The sequence below is a fragment of the Falco biarmicus genome, chromosome 12 (assembly GCF_023638135.1).
Source record: "Falco biarmicus isolate bFalBia1 chromosome 12, bFalBia1.pri, whole genome shotgun sequence".
Classification (NCBI taxonomy): domain Eukaryota; kingdom Metazoa; phylum Chordata; class Aves; order Falconiformes; family Falconidae; genus Falco; species Falco biarmicus.
The window spans coordinates 13,482,597-13,495,595 of NC_079299.1; the positions used below are offsets into that span (position 1 = coordinate 13,482,597).

Sequence of the window (12,999 nt, forward strand, 5' to 3'; positions counted from 1 at the left end):
GAGAGCGCCGGTACGCGGCTCCGAGCAGCCCGAGGGTGCGGAACTGACAGTTCCTCTGGCTCGGCGTTAAGCAGGGGCAGCTTCCCCAAACTAGTGTGACCCAACGTTCGTGCGTTAATCGAAGCACGTCTCCGGTGTGAGGGCTGGGATCATTATATTAAGCCGCCCCATTAACCCTCCCGCAAGCTGCCCCGCGTAGCGGCTCCAGGGCGCAAACCGAGCGTGGTGCCCGCGGGCGAGGAGCGGGGCCGGGCACCGGTGCCCCCGGCCGAAAGCTGCGCTCGGCGCCCCCCGCCCCGGGGGCCTTTCGCGCGCCGCGCCGGGGCTGCGGGCCGGGGGCTGCCCGCCGGCGGGGCCGGGGCCGGGGCCGGGCCGCCCGCGGGGGAAGCGGCGGGTGCCAGCGCGGGCGGAGTCGGAAGCACGACAGCACGGGGCGCTGGGGCGGCGCTGGCGGCGGCGGGAGGAGCTCGGCACTAGCGGCTGTGCTGGGGTCGCGGCGCAGGGACGGAGCCGGGCAGCGCCGCCGCCGGCCCCGCAGCAGCAGCAGCAGCGGGAGGTGGAGGAGGAGCAGCCGCCGGAGCCGCCTCCTGCCGCCGCCGCCGAGCGCGGGGAGCTGCCGCCGCCGCTGCCCCGGGCGGCTCATGAGCGCCGGGCTGCGGCGCTGCCGCCTGCCGCCTCGCCGCGGGTGAATGAACCTGTCCCGGCCGGCGTCGGCGGCTTCGCCTCGGACTGCGGCGCCGGTCTCCCCCCCCGCAAAATGGACGGTTTCGCCGGGAGTTTGGGTAAGCGGCGGCGGGAAGCGTGAGGGGAGCGGGCGGGACGGGACGGGACGGGGCGGCGTGCCGGGGGCTGCGCGGGGCGCGCACCTGCGGCCGGCGGGGGGTCCGGGCCGTTCCGAGCCGTGCCGCGCCGTGCCGCGGGGGCTGCCCGGGGACGCGGTGCCGGCCGGGCCGGTGCGCGCAAACGCCGCCCGTGCGGCGGCGGGCGGGGAGGGGAGGGGAGGGGATGCCAGTGCGGAATCTGGTCAGCTTCAAACCATCTGTTGCGAGCGCTCCGGCTGCACTTGCCTCCTTTGTTCTTTCCTCGCCGTGGGCTTGCGCTTCCCCGGAGTTAGTTGCTTGGGCTGTTGCTTTTCGTTGGTGCTTTTTAATTTTATTTTGAAATTACTGTCATGTTTTCCCTTTTCCCCTCTGGCTGCGGGGGCGGGCGGGCGCAGCGGGCCCGGGTGCCGCAGCGGGGGAGCCCCGGGAGCGCCCTGGCGGCGGGGAGCGGCGGGGCTGGGCTCGTGTCCCCCCGCCGTGCCCGGGCTCGTGTCCCCCCGCCGTGCCCGCCCGCCGCGGAAGTGCGGAGCGGCGGGGGACCAGCGCCTTCCCGGTGGCCGCGCATCCGTCCGTGTGCCCGGGGAGCCCTCCCGGCCCCCGCGGCGTCAGGCGCCTCTGCTTGCAGCTGTGGGGGGATCGCAAACGTTTACTGCTCGTTTATCCCAGTGTTCCCAGAAAACGGCCGGGCTGCGTTCTCCGCAGTTCTGCGGAGGCAGGCTGCGGCAAATTGTCAGCGGTTTCTTTAGGCAGAGTTACTTCGCCAGCCCACTTTCTGAATGATGCGGAGGACGGGCTGCGCGGCGTATGCAGTCGTCCCGATTAAAAGCGTGAGCCGCAAGTGTCGCCAGATGCCGGGGCTGTATAGCCCGCGCGTTCCGGCGTATGTTCCGCAGATGACAGGGTGCCCGGGCGCTGCGCGCGTGCCTACCTGCGCGCCTCCCCCGCCGGCCGCGCGCTCCCAGCGCTCCGCAGCCGCTGCGCGATCCGCCGCGCGCCCTCTCCCCTAGCAGAAGAAATCCGTGACTCTAAAAATCAGATTAATTTATTTTTACGGCACTCCTGTGAAATCTGTAATAATAGCGAATAGTTCTCAAATTTCTGGAAAATTTGACTCGTTTAAATACTGGCGAGCGTGATCCTAACCTTTCAGGTTTTCAAAATGTCAACTCCAGCATTTTGGGCACCTGTCCAAGCCAAACTGGTGCACCGTAATTAACAGTACGCTTTGGTAGTTTGGCTCTTTGCCTGACACACTCTCCTTGCTTAAGTAACTTCCACGGTCATTTAATATCCGACAATCAAAAAGCGACACAGGGAGGAATTGTAGGGGTTCTGTGCCCGGTTTTCAGAGGGGAGCTTGTGCCTGTGGGTGACAGATGCAAATGTGCCACGGTTAATATTAATGAACCTCTTTACCCAGTAGCGGAACTGATCACCGTATCAAAGGGCACCGATATTGCTTTTAACGCCCGGAGTATTTGCCCCGCTGAGGTGGATGTTTAGAATAACTGTTTTCTGTTGGAAGTGGAAAAAACCCCTAATTATTTTGAAATAATAAAGCATCATTTCTCCTGTGCGGAGCTTGCTCCCTGAGCGATGGCGTGGGCTGGCCGGGTGGCCCAGCACCTTGCGCTGGTGCAGGGATGGAGGGGTGATGGGCGCTTCGGAGCATCCCGCTGGTCTTATTAAGGGAGGCTCCATCTGGGCCTTTAATTTGTTTCACTGTTTGGTCAGGAAGGCACCGTGGTTTTATTAGAATTTAATGAGGATTAAGCTCAGCTCAACCTTTTGAACTGTGTATCGTGATATTCACTGTTAGTTGGCCTTTGATTTTGCTTTTATGGCGAGCACTGATGCGCAGTGGTTTCCTGGGCTTGGGCTGAGGGGAGGGCATTCCCAGAATCCGTGGCTTTGAAGTACACGACTTTCTTGTTCTCAGGTTTGAATCGTTTTGCTTAGTCCTCTTTGTATTTATAATCACTTGTTGGTTGCTCTAGCTGCTAACAAGCCTGTAGTGTCTGTCCACGACGGTGTGTGAATTGTTCTGAGATAATTTTTTTTTTTTAAACATCTCTAATTAAAATCTAATGGCTTGAATTTAATTAGCTGTCTGCTAAGTGTCTTTTAGGAAGGCCATAAATTAATGTAATTTAGAATGAAATGTAAAAATTAATTGAAATTATTGTTGGCAAAACTGTGCTATCTGTGTATGTGCATGCTCAACCAGTCAAGCGAGCTTATTAGAGAGCAAGTTGTCCTTTTAATGCCTCCTGTCATTATCTGGAAGGCAAAATGTTATTACAGATTGTGCCCTCCAGCACAGGCAGAAATACCTTCTTACATGTCTTGCAGTTGAAAATACTTTACGCAGCTGTTTTCTTTTGGCTTCCACACTGAAATTTTTATGAGAATAAAAAGATGAAAGAAACTATTTTATATGTAATTTAGAAAATTCTTTTGGTTATTGGTTTAGTAAATGCTTATGCAGCACTCAAGAGTATGCAACTACTGTATACAGTAAAAAAGTATCTCTGTATTATGAGTTAACTTGTACAGCTGAAATAGATGTTGATTTACTTTTTTGATAAAACACAGAGTTATTTCACATTTGCTGGGACTTCAGTATCTTTTTGAATATCACCAGCAGCAAAGTGAGTATCACCACCAGCATTTATTTGCCCCAAGTAGGAGAGTCGTACCTTACATTTGAGCATTCCCCACGCGACTATTGTCAGAGGTCTCAATGGATTTTGGCCAGCTGCTTTTTCAGATGCATCCCTGGAAGTGAAAGAATGTGCTTCTGAATGGGAACAAGAGGCCCAGGAACTTGGACGGAGCACCTAGGCTCCTGCCTTGCGCCTTTGCCGAGACAGGAGCACAGCATGGGTGTCTGGCTCTGGCTCTGCCAAGTTCTCTCGCGGCAGCATCTTCAGGGAAAAGAAAACACTGTTAATTCTACCAAAAGAATCAAGCTTAGAGTTCTACCAAAAAAACCCACCAACCCCCCCCCCCCCCCCAAAAAAAAAAAAAAAGGGCAGGCTAACCAGAAAGCCCATGTAGGACATAGTACAGCCAAGGCTGCCGGTAAGGGTCGTCCCGCTGTAGCCCTCTCCCTTTGTCCTGCGCTACTGCCCTGCATCATTTCCACCCTCACACTGCTGCTTGTGAGCCCGTGGTCAGCTGGTTCGGAGATGCCCATCAGAGGGCTGCAAGACTGTAGAAGACCAATGGTTTTGCAAACAGTAATTTTGATTTTTACGTGTCATCGTGGAGTATATCGGTTTACAGCCTTCCTGCCTGCCCCAGCTGTTTCCGTGGTTTTCTGCCGAAATTGGCTTTTTAGAGGGTAGGAGAAGCGTGTGGGGCAGGGGGAGGGAAGTGGTAGGAGTCCTCAGCTGGCGGTAGGTGGGATGGTGGCAGTGTGTTGTTGGCAGCTCTTAGGTGGCCCTCTTAAGCTGTTTGTTTATCTCAGTTTCTGTAAGGTTAATTGGCTAAGGTATGAGATCTACTAGGTTTAGGCTGATGAAGAGTAAGCTGTGACTGGCTGCCTGGGGCTGGTGAGGGGTGCTCCTTGGTGGACAGTTTTCCATTGCTTTTAGCTGTTGCATTGTTTTCCCTGCCTCTGCTAATTGAGTTCTGTAACAATAACTCATTGTAAACAAAGATATGGAAGCATTCATCAGATTATGTTAAAAAATGACTACAACCGTTTCCAAGTTTGTCACCAGTGTATGATGATAACATGGTATAAAGCATTTCAATAGAACTCTCTCCAGCGATGAGGTCTGTGGCACAATAATAACTCATAAAAATAAATGAAGTCTCAATTTCTGAGTTCTAGCTGTGGTTTTTGTGCAGCTGTGCAGGACGTCCTGAAGCTTATAAGTAGTCTTTACTGAAAAATTCTCTTATGATTGAAAATATTTTCATGGAAAAAACAAAATCAATCTTCTCTTGAGGTCTTGGGCAAGCAGAATAATTTAGGTTGTTTTTTTTAAAGAGTAGTTGAGCTTATGCATTTTTTTTCAGAGAAGCAGAAGACAAAGGAGAGCTGTAATGACTAATTGGAGACCAGCGTTTTGCTCTGTTGTTGATGTTATTGGAGGAAGAACTGGAGAAATAATAAAAGAATAATTTTTTCATTGTATGTAGGATCTACATACTGTTCTGTCACTGTATATATACTACTGCTAACTGCAGTATATGTACCAGCTACTTACTGGAGGGGTGGCATGTGGGTCAGTTCCTAATTATTCCCCTCTCCCCCTTTTCTTTTACTACATATTGTATAAAAGTTGTTGGGAAAAGTTCCTGTTCCACAGGTGTGTCTGGTCTGCATCGTGTAGCTGCTGGGGAGGTGACGTGGGTGCGGGCTGCTGCTCTGCGCTGGAAGAGCCAGCAGAGCCTGTTGAGCCCCCCCATGGCTTTGCTAAACCCCAGTCAGTGGTCTCCTCTGGAGCCCCCAGCGATGGGCCGGCAGGTACGCTGGAGGGGCCAGGGGAGCTGGAGCTGAGGAGCTGGTGGTGCTCGGAGCCTGGGGAGCATGTGTGCATCATGATTCATCTCTGGCTGGGTTCAGTACCGAGAAATGCGAGCATGTGGAATGACTGGCTACAGCAAGCTGGGGTATTTGTCATTTATTTGGGCTAGAATGTGAAGTTTTATGGTTGCCCGTCTAGACTGCAGAAGCGGCAGTGGTGCTGCAGAGCGATTGCTCATCGCCAGGGCCAGTTCAGCTCGGTCTGCGGGGCGCTGCTCGTGGGGTTGCTGTGTGCTATTGTCAGTGTGCTGGTCTTCTGAAAAATAAAAACTTTGGCAGGATGTCAGTCTCTCTTGCCTGAGAAGGATGGCCTTGGTTGGTGCCAGGGATGATTAAACTATAGCAGCAAGGAGAACAGGCTGTTTGCTTTAGAAACACGGCGGTGGCCCACCTTTTGCTGCAGGGGTCTCTACTTAACGGGCAGCGAGGAGGAGCCCTTTGCTCTGTAGCCAGCTGAGAAGCAAAGGATTGTGTATTTACAAAACAATCTTTTTTTTTTTTTTTTTTTGCACAGAGCAATTGGCAATATTTGGCCTGGTTGTGAGTAACACTCTTACTTTTAAAAACAAAAAAAGAAACAATCCCAAACACAGCATTCTCTAATAGAGAGACTCTCTTCTTAGTCCTCTAGAAAGGCTTTTAATGCCTGGGATGCTGAGAAGAATTTTTGGCCTCACAGTGTGTTTTTCATACTCTTTTTAACTGAATATTTTTGATATGGGAAGTACAGTTATTTGACACAATTTTCTCTTGCCTGAAGAGCCTACTCTGAAAGGATATTTTTTCTTCTGTGCTTCAGATTGTGAAGCATGTAAGAGGGAAAAAAAATGGTGAAGAGCAGTGCTCTTACAAGCCCTCTGAAGCATGGTTTTGTTTTGTAAGCAGCATTATGTTGCTAATTGTGCTGTTAGTAACATACAGGGAGAGCTCTATGTCACTCCTTGCTCTGCAGAGTAGCAGCTTCCCTCCTTGGTGTGGTTTCTGTCAATTATCGAGGTTTATTTTCCCTTCTCTGTTTAGGTCCTTGCTAAATCTAATCCTTAATGAATGTAATTTTAAGGCCAAGAATGTTATTCCTGCTTTACCCACACATAATGTAATAGGAAGGGCGCTAGAGCATAATTAATTTTATAGCACGTGGCATGTATGATGACAGTGCAAGTCTCTGCTCTTCTGGTGTTGAGCATTTCTAGTAGGAACGTGCTTCTGTTCGGGAGATGAGAATCACCTGATAAACAACAACTCAAAAGCTTCCCTACTTTCCTTTTCAAGTAATATTTTTATAGTTAGTTACGAGCTCAGGTGAAGCCACTGCTTGCCTCGTTTTTCCTCTCTGTAAACAAGTGAGCACAGGCACCAACAGTTTAAAGAGGAATTGTTTGCTTTCATCTGCTTGTTGAAACGGATACAGAATTTTGGTTTTCTAGGCTTTTCTGTCATTGGGTGCTGAAGGATGGGTACCTGGAAACACCACGTGGTGAGGTGCAAGCTCTTCTTGAGAGTTTTGAGTCGACTTCAGGAAACAGACATGAACTCAGATTTAGGAAGGCTGTGCTCGCGGGGCAGTTTGCAGCCTGAGCCCATAGTTCAGACAGTGGAAGTAAATGGGTGGTGCTGTATGTGGGGTGGGATGCGAAGAGAGAGACACCACAGTCATTAAAGGCCTGAGCTTATTGCTAAATCTTGGAACATCCAGAATGTTTTTTCTCTTTTGGTATTGCCCCCCTCCCCTTTTTTAATTATTATTTTTTTCTTTTTGCTCAGTGTTGTAAATAGTACATACCATCAGTGAGTACTGCAATCTTCTTAAGCTTTCTGCTCTAAGACTTCTTACTGGGTTGGAAAAACTAGGTTTTTTTATTAGGTTTTTGATTGTTTTGCCTCTCAGTTGTCTCTTCTGCTCATCATCAATAGTTTCAGCCTAATGTTTACTAAATATAGCTATGTCTTGATCTTTTAACTGCTGGTTTCACAATTACTCTCCTGACTTTTTAATGTCTGTACTGCTCGACTTTGCATGACAGTACTGTTCCTTGGGAAGGACAACTTTTTTTTTTTTTTTTTTTAGCAAGTCGGAGAATCCAGTTGCTTTCTTTGGTTGATGGTCTACGCTGCCTTTCTGCCCCATTTAGTGATGTGGATTGTGTGCTCTCACAGCTTTCAGGCCAGACACTTTTCAGTGCAAATTTGTCTTACTGTAGAAGTAGTCTTTTTGTATTTAAATATATTTTCTTTAGCTTTCTGGGGCTGTTTGTACATGAGTGACATGCATAATACAAGTGCAGTGGAAGGGACAAAAGTGGAAGCAACACAGCTGTGCTCTATAAACAGTTAAATATTTGGGAGAGGTACAACTACCTTGGATTTCAGATGTTGTATTAAATTAAAAAGAAATACTTATTGTTGTCTCTCGCCTGATCCTGTCTTGTTTCACTGAAACTCAGCTTGTGGCTGTGAATGCAGTGCTCCAGCCTGGAGTCAGTTCCCACTTCTCCTGCCAGTTTCTTTGGGCTTTAAAAAAAGGGGGGGGGGGGGCACTGAAACCAAACTGTTTTATGTTTGAATGTATTTTGGATTTGTGTAAACAGTTTTAATGCATCAAGCTAAATTGGCAGGCTTTCGTAATCCTCTGGGAAAATTGGGAGTTTGAAACCCAGTGGATAAATTAAAGTCACAAATGCTTCTAAGCCCCAGATTTGGCTCCCTACAGGGACGCTGTAAATTAGTTAGGCCTAGAAATGTGGTTTAGCTAAAGTAAATGAAAATACTTTTTCATGAGAACTTTATAATTTTAAAGACAGAAGAGTTGGATTTCTTTATTCTGAGTTGAGGACACAAAAACAAGAAAATGGCTATTAACAAGAGAAATTTATCGTTGCTGTCCAAACACAAGAGGTAATGATTTCATCACTTTTTATGGTTTTTAATGAAATTATGACATGAGGGTAGTAGAAACGGGTTTAAAATGCTTGATTTCAGTCAGCAGCTGAGGTAAGCAAGCCCTCACATGCGTGATGGCTAAATTAGCAATCCCAAATATACATAAAATGAATGGTAGAACTATTAGCTTGCTTACAGTTTATTGTATGTTACATTTTTTCCTCTTTTGAGAACAAAAGGAAAATGTCGCTTTTACGTCAGGGTTCTGACAAGCTTTGCGCCCAGCGCTGTGCAGAACAACAGCAGTAGGATGGGCTGTAGTTTGTTTCCTTCCCCCTTATTCAAGACCACAAGCAGACCATGCCATTTTCTCAGGAGGTTTCCTGTTGTGTGTGTTATATGGATCTTGAGTTAATTAGACCTCTGAGTTTCAGTGGCAAGTTCCGTTTAAGAACGGCAGAATAAAGCCTGGTCTTGCAGGTTCCGTTTTTGAGGATGGACGTCACCTCCCCAAACTAACCAGTTCTTTTAGACTTTTTATTATACATCTTGCAGTACCTCTGGCTTTTACAACTAATAGACAGACTTTGGAGTGGCTTTGGATTGTAGACGTAATCCTTTAGGTAGGGCACGGCTGACCGAATTCCTTTCCAGGAGCAGTGGATACTGGAAACCTGACTGTGTGGAATGGAAAGAGAAGTGTTGCTGTTAGAGATTTTCTCATACATCTCTAGTGTGATGTAGGTGTGGTGAAATCTTGCTTTTGAGTTGGAGCAGTTCTGAGATGAGTGCTCCACATGTACATCTGGGCTTCCCTGGGAGCAAAGTCCACTTCAGATGTGTTAATGTGTGTTAGAACTGTGACGGTTTGGGGTTTTTTTTGGATGCAGTTTGACTGAATGGAATTTCAGGAGAGCGTACCTAAAAATGTGCTGCTTGGTGTCTCCAAAGAGAGGTGTGGAAAGAAGGAACCTTGAGTGGTAGGAACTGTAAATTAAACTTTTTCAGTTGCAAGATTCAGAGACGTGGCGATACTTACGTCTGCATAGTATCACTTGACTTTTTTTTAAACAAGAGCTCTTAACAAGGAGAAAATTACAACTTTGTTTAGCTATGAAATCCTGCATTGAACTGCTGTCGCCTGCTCTCCCAGCATGTACTGTGCAAATGCCATCAGAGGGATCTAGCAGGAAATCGGTGGTTTGTGTGGCTGTCATGCTTGCTCTCTGAACTCTGAATGTGTCCGTTAAAGTCATGAGGCAAGGGGGACAACAATAACCAGCAGCTCAAACTTTTTTTTTTTTCCTAATAGGATAAGCATGAAAGAGCTCAGAGTCCTGTTGGCAGGTTTGCAATAGCTGCAATAAGCGCTGCTGTGAGATGGTTTTAGTCTCGGCATGCAGCGGGATAGGTGATGGGGAGGATTTCTGCGTGCCTGTTTTCTGAACACTTAACATGTGGGATGGCGTTTTTCCATGAAAATGATCTGATGTATTTAAGAAAGTTGACTTGTTGGCAGTGCTGTTCCCCAGATTTGGATTTGTTGCTGTATTTTGTATAATCTGTGACCATTGTATTTTCTTGAAGATGCCCAGAGGGGTGAAGGCTTGGTTAGGATGGGGTAAGGCAGCAGTTAGGTTTTGACCGTGCTAACAGCCTGCTTGGTTTTTTGCCTGCCCCAGTTCTTGAAGTGAATCCTCAGTAGAGGAGTGAATGTATAATTACTGTGAATATGTAAGTTGCTTTTGGAAGTAGACACAGTGAAATGCTTAGGAGCTTGATTTATTTGAGTTTATTCTTTACTGTAAAGAACCAGAGTAGTAAGGCCATTCATTTAGCCAGTGTAGACTTGATGATGGTATTCCTGATGTAAATGTGGTTTTCTTAAAGTATTATTTTTGAATTAAAAATGTGTTAGGGGAGATGCTGTATCTGTTAACACTTTTATTTTACATTGTTTTAACGTCTTTTTAATAGGCTGGATCTGCAAAACTACTGTAGCTTGGGCAAGTGTTTAGCCTGAAGCTAAAAAATACTTGAAATCTTGTTCTGAGTTTGGTACATGTGTTTGTTTTCCAGAAAGCTTCCCGAGGGATATATGTATTTTCTGCAGCATCCCTCCCGGCTTGTTTTCCTTTTGTTTCTCACCCAGTACCAGAAATCTGCTGTAGCTGACGTGGCTGAGGACTCTATTTCGGACAGGCCAGGTTAGAGGGAGTAGCAACTGCAAAAAGACACCATGTTGGTGCAGGGTTTATGGTGAAAGTGGTAGACTGAACGTGTAGTGTGGGGAGTGGTGATGAGGACAGATCCAGTAAGGCAGGGTAATACAGGTATTCATATAATTCCTCATGACTTCAGGTTCTGCCTAGCAGCATAATATTCTTTAATTCTGTAACTAAACCTGTGTTTTCTGGCTTTGGTAATCTAGCAGAGCTGTGTCCTCCAATTTGTATTGTTGGTTTGTTTGTGGTTGGGCTTTTAAAATCTTTTTTTCCCCAAGGTAGAGTATTTAGCCTTCATTTATACTTCTTTCAGTTCTGTTTGATTTTTAAAATCCTATGAACATCCACATATGATTGGTATTGTGAAGTGATTGGAAGCTGTAGCTGTGAGTGTTTGGTGGCTTTAAATGAAGAGGTAGGAGATTTGAGGTTTTCAGAGTAGCTTTAAAAAGGAAATTGCTTGTTTTCCTGTTAAACATAGAGGAAAATGGGTATTGGGTATAGTAGTAGAAAACCGTAAGCAAATCAGATTCTTGGGCAAAAACTTTTTCTTTTTTTAGTACTTGATCTGGCTTACTAGTGTTCCATGAGAAATGCAGTATGGCACCATTCCTGTGCTCTTTGCTAGCACAAATGGGTGGTCAGATGCAAGCATTGAATAGGTGTGTATCCATATCTATTACTGCTCGTGTGCCTCTTCAGTTCTGGAGGTGAACGTGCTCACCAAGTGGGACCAGTCCGGCTGGGTGGCTGGGATGCTCTGTGGATCGTAAGCTAAGGCGTGTCATGGTGTGGGACTGCAGTACCATGGAGGAACAAGGATACAGAAATTAATCAGCCCGGTTCTCTTGTGTGTGAGGGAGTTGGGAACTGCTGGGTCAGGAGCTCTGGTCTCATCCCGTGGTGGGCTTGGTAGGAAATGATTGCAGACCCCAAGTGCGGCAGAGCCTCAGGTGGGGCATCTCCAGAATCTACTCAGCACCTCAGTCAGTAATTATGGTACAAATTGATACACATTTGATTTGAAAACTTCCAAAGTGCAGAGAATCCAAGTAATTTCTGTGTGGGATTAACATCAGGCCTCAAGCTTTTCCATGACAGCTGATTTAGTGTAAAGGAAATAGATCAGGGCTTGCAATCTGCAAATTTATAAACTCTGATGTTTAGAACAACCGCAGCCAAGAACTGAAAAACAATCTGATTTTATTCATGATGTGGAAAAGTACATATTAGAAGTTACTGTTTAATCATAGAATGGTTTGGGTTGGAAGGGACATTAAAGATCATCAAGTTTCAACCCCCCTGCCACGGGCAGGGACACCTTGCACTAGATCAGGTTGCTTAAAGCCTCATCCAGTGACAAATTTAAATCTAAAATAGACTTCAGTTTTTCATTTTTAGACGCCAGATCTGTATATGTTAATAAGTGTTAGTTATTTAAATGTTGTGGACGCAAGCTTTTGTTTTAAGATGCATTGTATGGAAAGTACCTGTTTTTAGTTGGTAACAGTGCAGATACACCCAGTGAGTTGCTTAAAGACTTTAGGGTAATCAAAGTCTGACTGATTATATGTGCTAGCATTGGAGAGAGGAAGTGGGAAAGATGCTGATGCAGGTGAAGGGAGTTAAATATTCCAGGTAATCTGCATCAATTACTACTTTAGAACTGTTAAGTACATAGTGTGTATGGCACAAGAGGAAAAAGAACCCTCCTGTCCTGGTCTTTTGAGCATGACACTTCCATATCTTTAGATTTAATATGTGCAGGAGTCCCACCTGTGAGAGGGGGTAGCTCTTGTGACGCTGTTGTGTGCCCTTCTGGGCTTGCAGACAAACAGCTTTGTCACTGTGGGTCCTGCAATGACTTTGCGTGTGTTTTGGACGGGTTTTTTTAAAGATAAACTTGACGTGTGGTTCTACTTTTCACTGTTGCTGTTCAAGTAGAGAAATTAGATCCTGTGCTTTGGTGCATCTGTAAACAGCCTACTAAAACCTCTATTTAAAAACTATTTCCTACTGAAATCCTAACCCTACTTGGCTTTTCTGTTTCTTTGTCTGTGCCAGGCCAGCAATGTGATGTATGACATCAACATGCTAGTTTCCACTTACCTGATTCTGCGTGCCCTTTCACAGTAAAACTGCTGACCCTTTCCCCAAGGAAGAGCTTAGAGCTGTGGTCCAGGTGGCTGTGTTGCTTTGTGTCCCTGTTGGAAGCTGAATTCCAGCCCCGTGAGAACCAGGGTGGAGGCTGGCTCGAATTCATAGGAGATGCTGCGGTCCTTCTGCAGCGGAACCCACAAAAGGCACTTGTGAACCTTGAAGAAGGGCTGAGGATGCTGGCAGGAAAATGAAATACATGTGCAGGGTCTGTGAATGTATTGCCACAGTAACTTTGGTGCATCGGATTGGCAGTTGTTACCGATCTCTGATCTCGGTGTATGGCAGAATGGTTTCTTCTGAGTTGTGTATCTTGGTTTGCATTAGTAAACACAGGTTGCTTTTTCATTGGGATAATTTGTCAGCGAATTGTATG

At 46.8% G+C, this 12,999-nt stretch overlaps 1 protein-coding gene across 2 annotated transcripts in view; it reads left to right on the top strand.

The window, feature by feature from the left end:
* The first annotated feature begins 420 nt into the window (after positions 1-420).
* EML4 (EMAP like 4) overlaps positions 421-12,999 on the top strand; it is a 162,996-nt gene continuing 150,417 nt past the window's right edge. For both annotated transcript variants that reach the window (XM_056357045.1, XM_056357047.1), the window contains exon 1: positions 421-782. In XM_056357045.1, the coding sequence (XP_056213020.1) occupies positions 758-782 (25 nt within the window). In that variant the 5' untranslated portion in view covers positions 421-757. The remainder of the gene's footprint in view (positions 783-12,999) is intronic.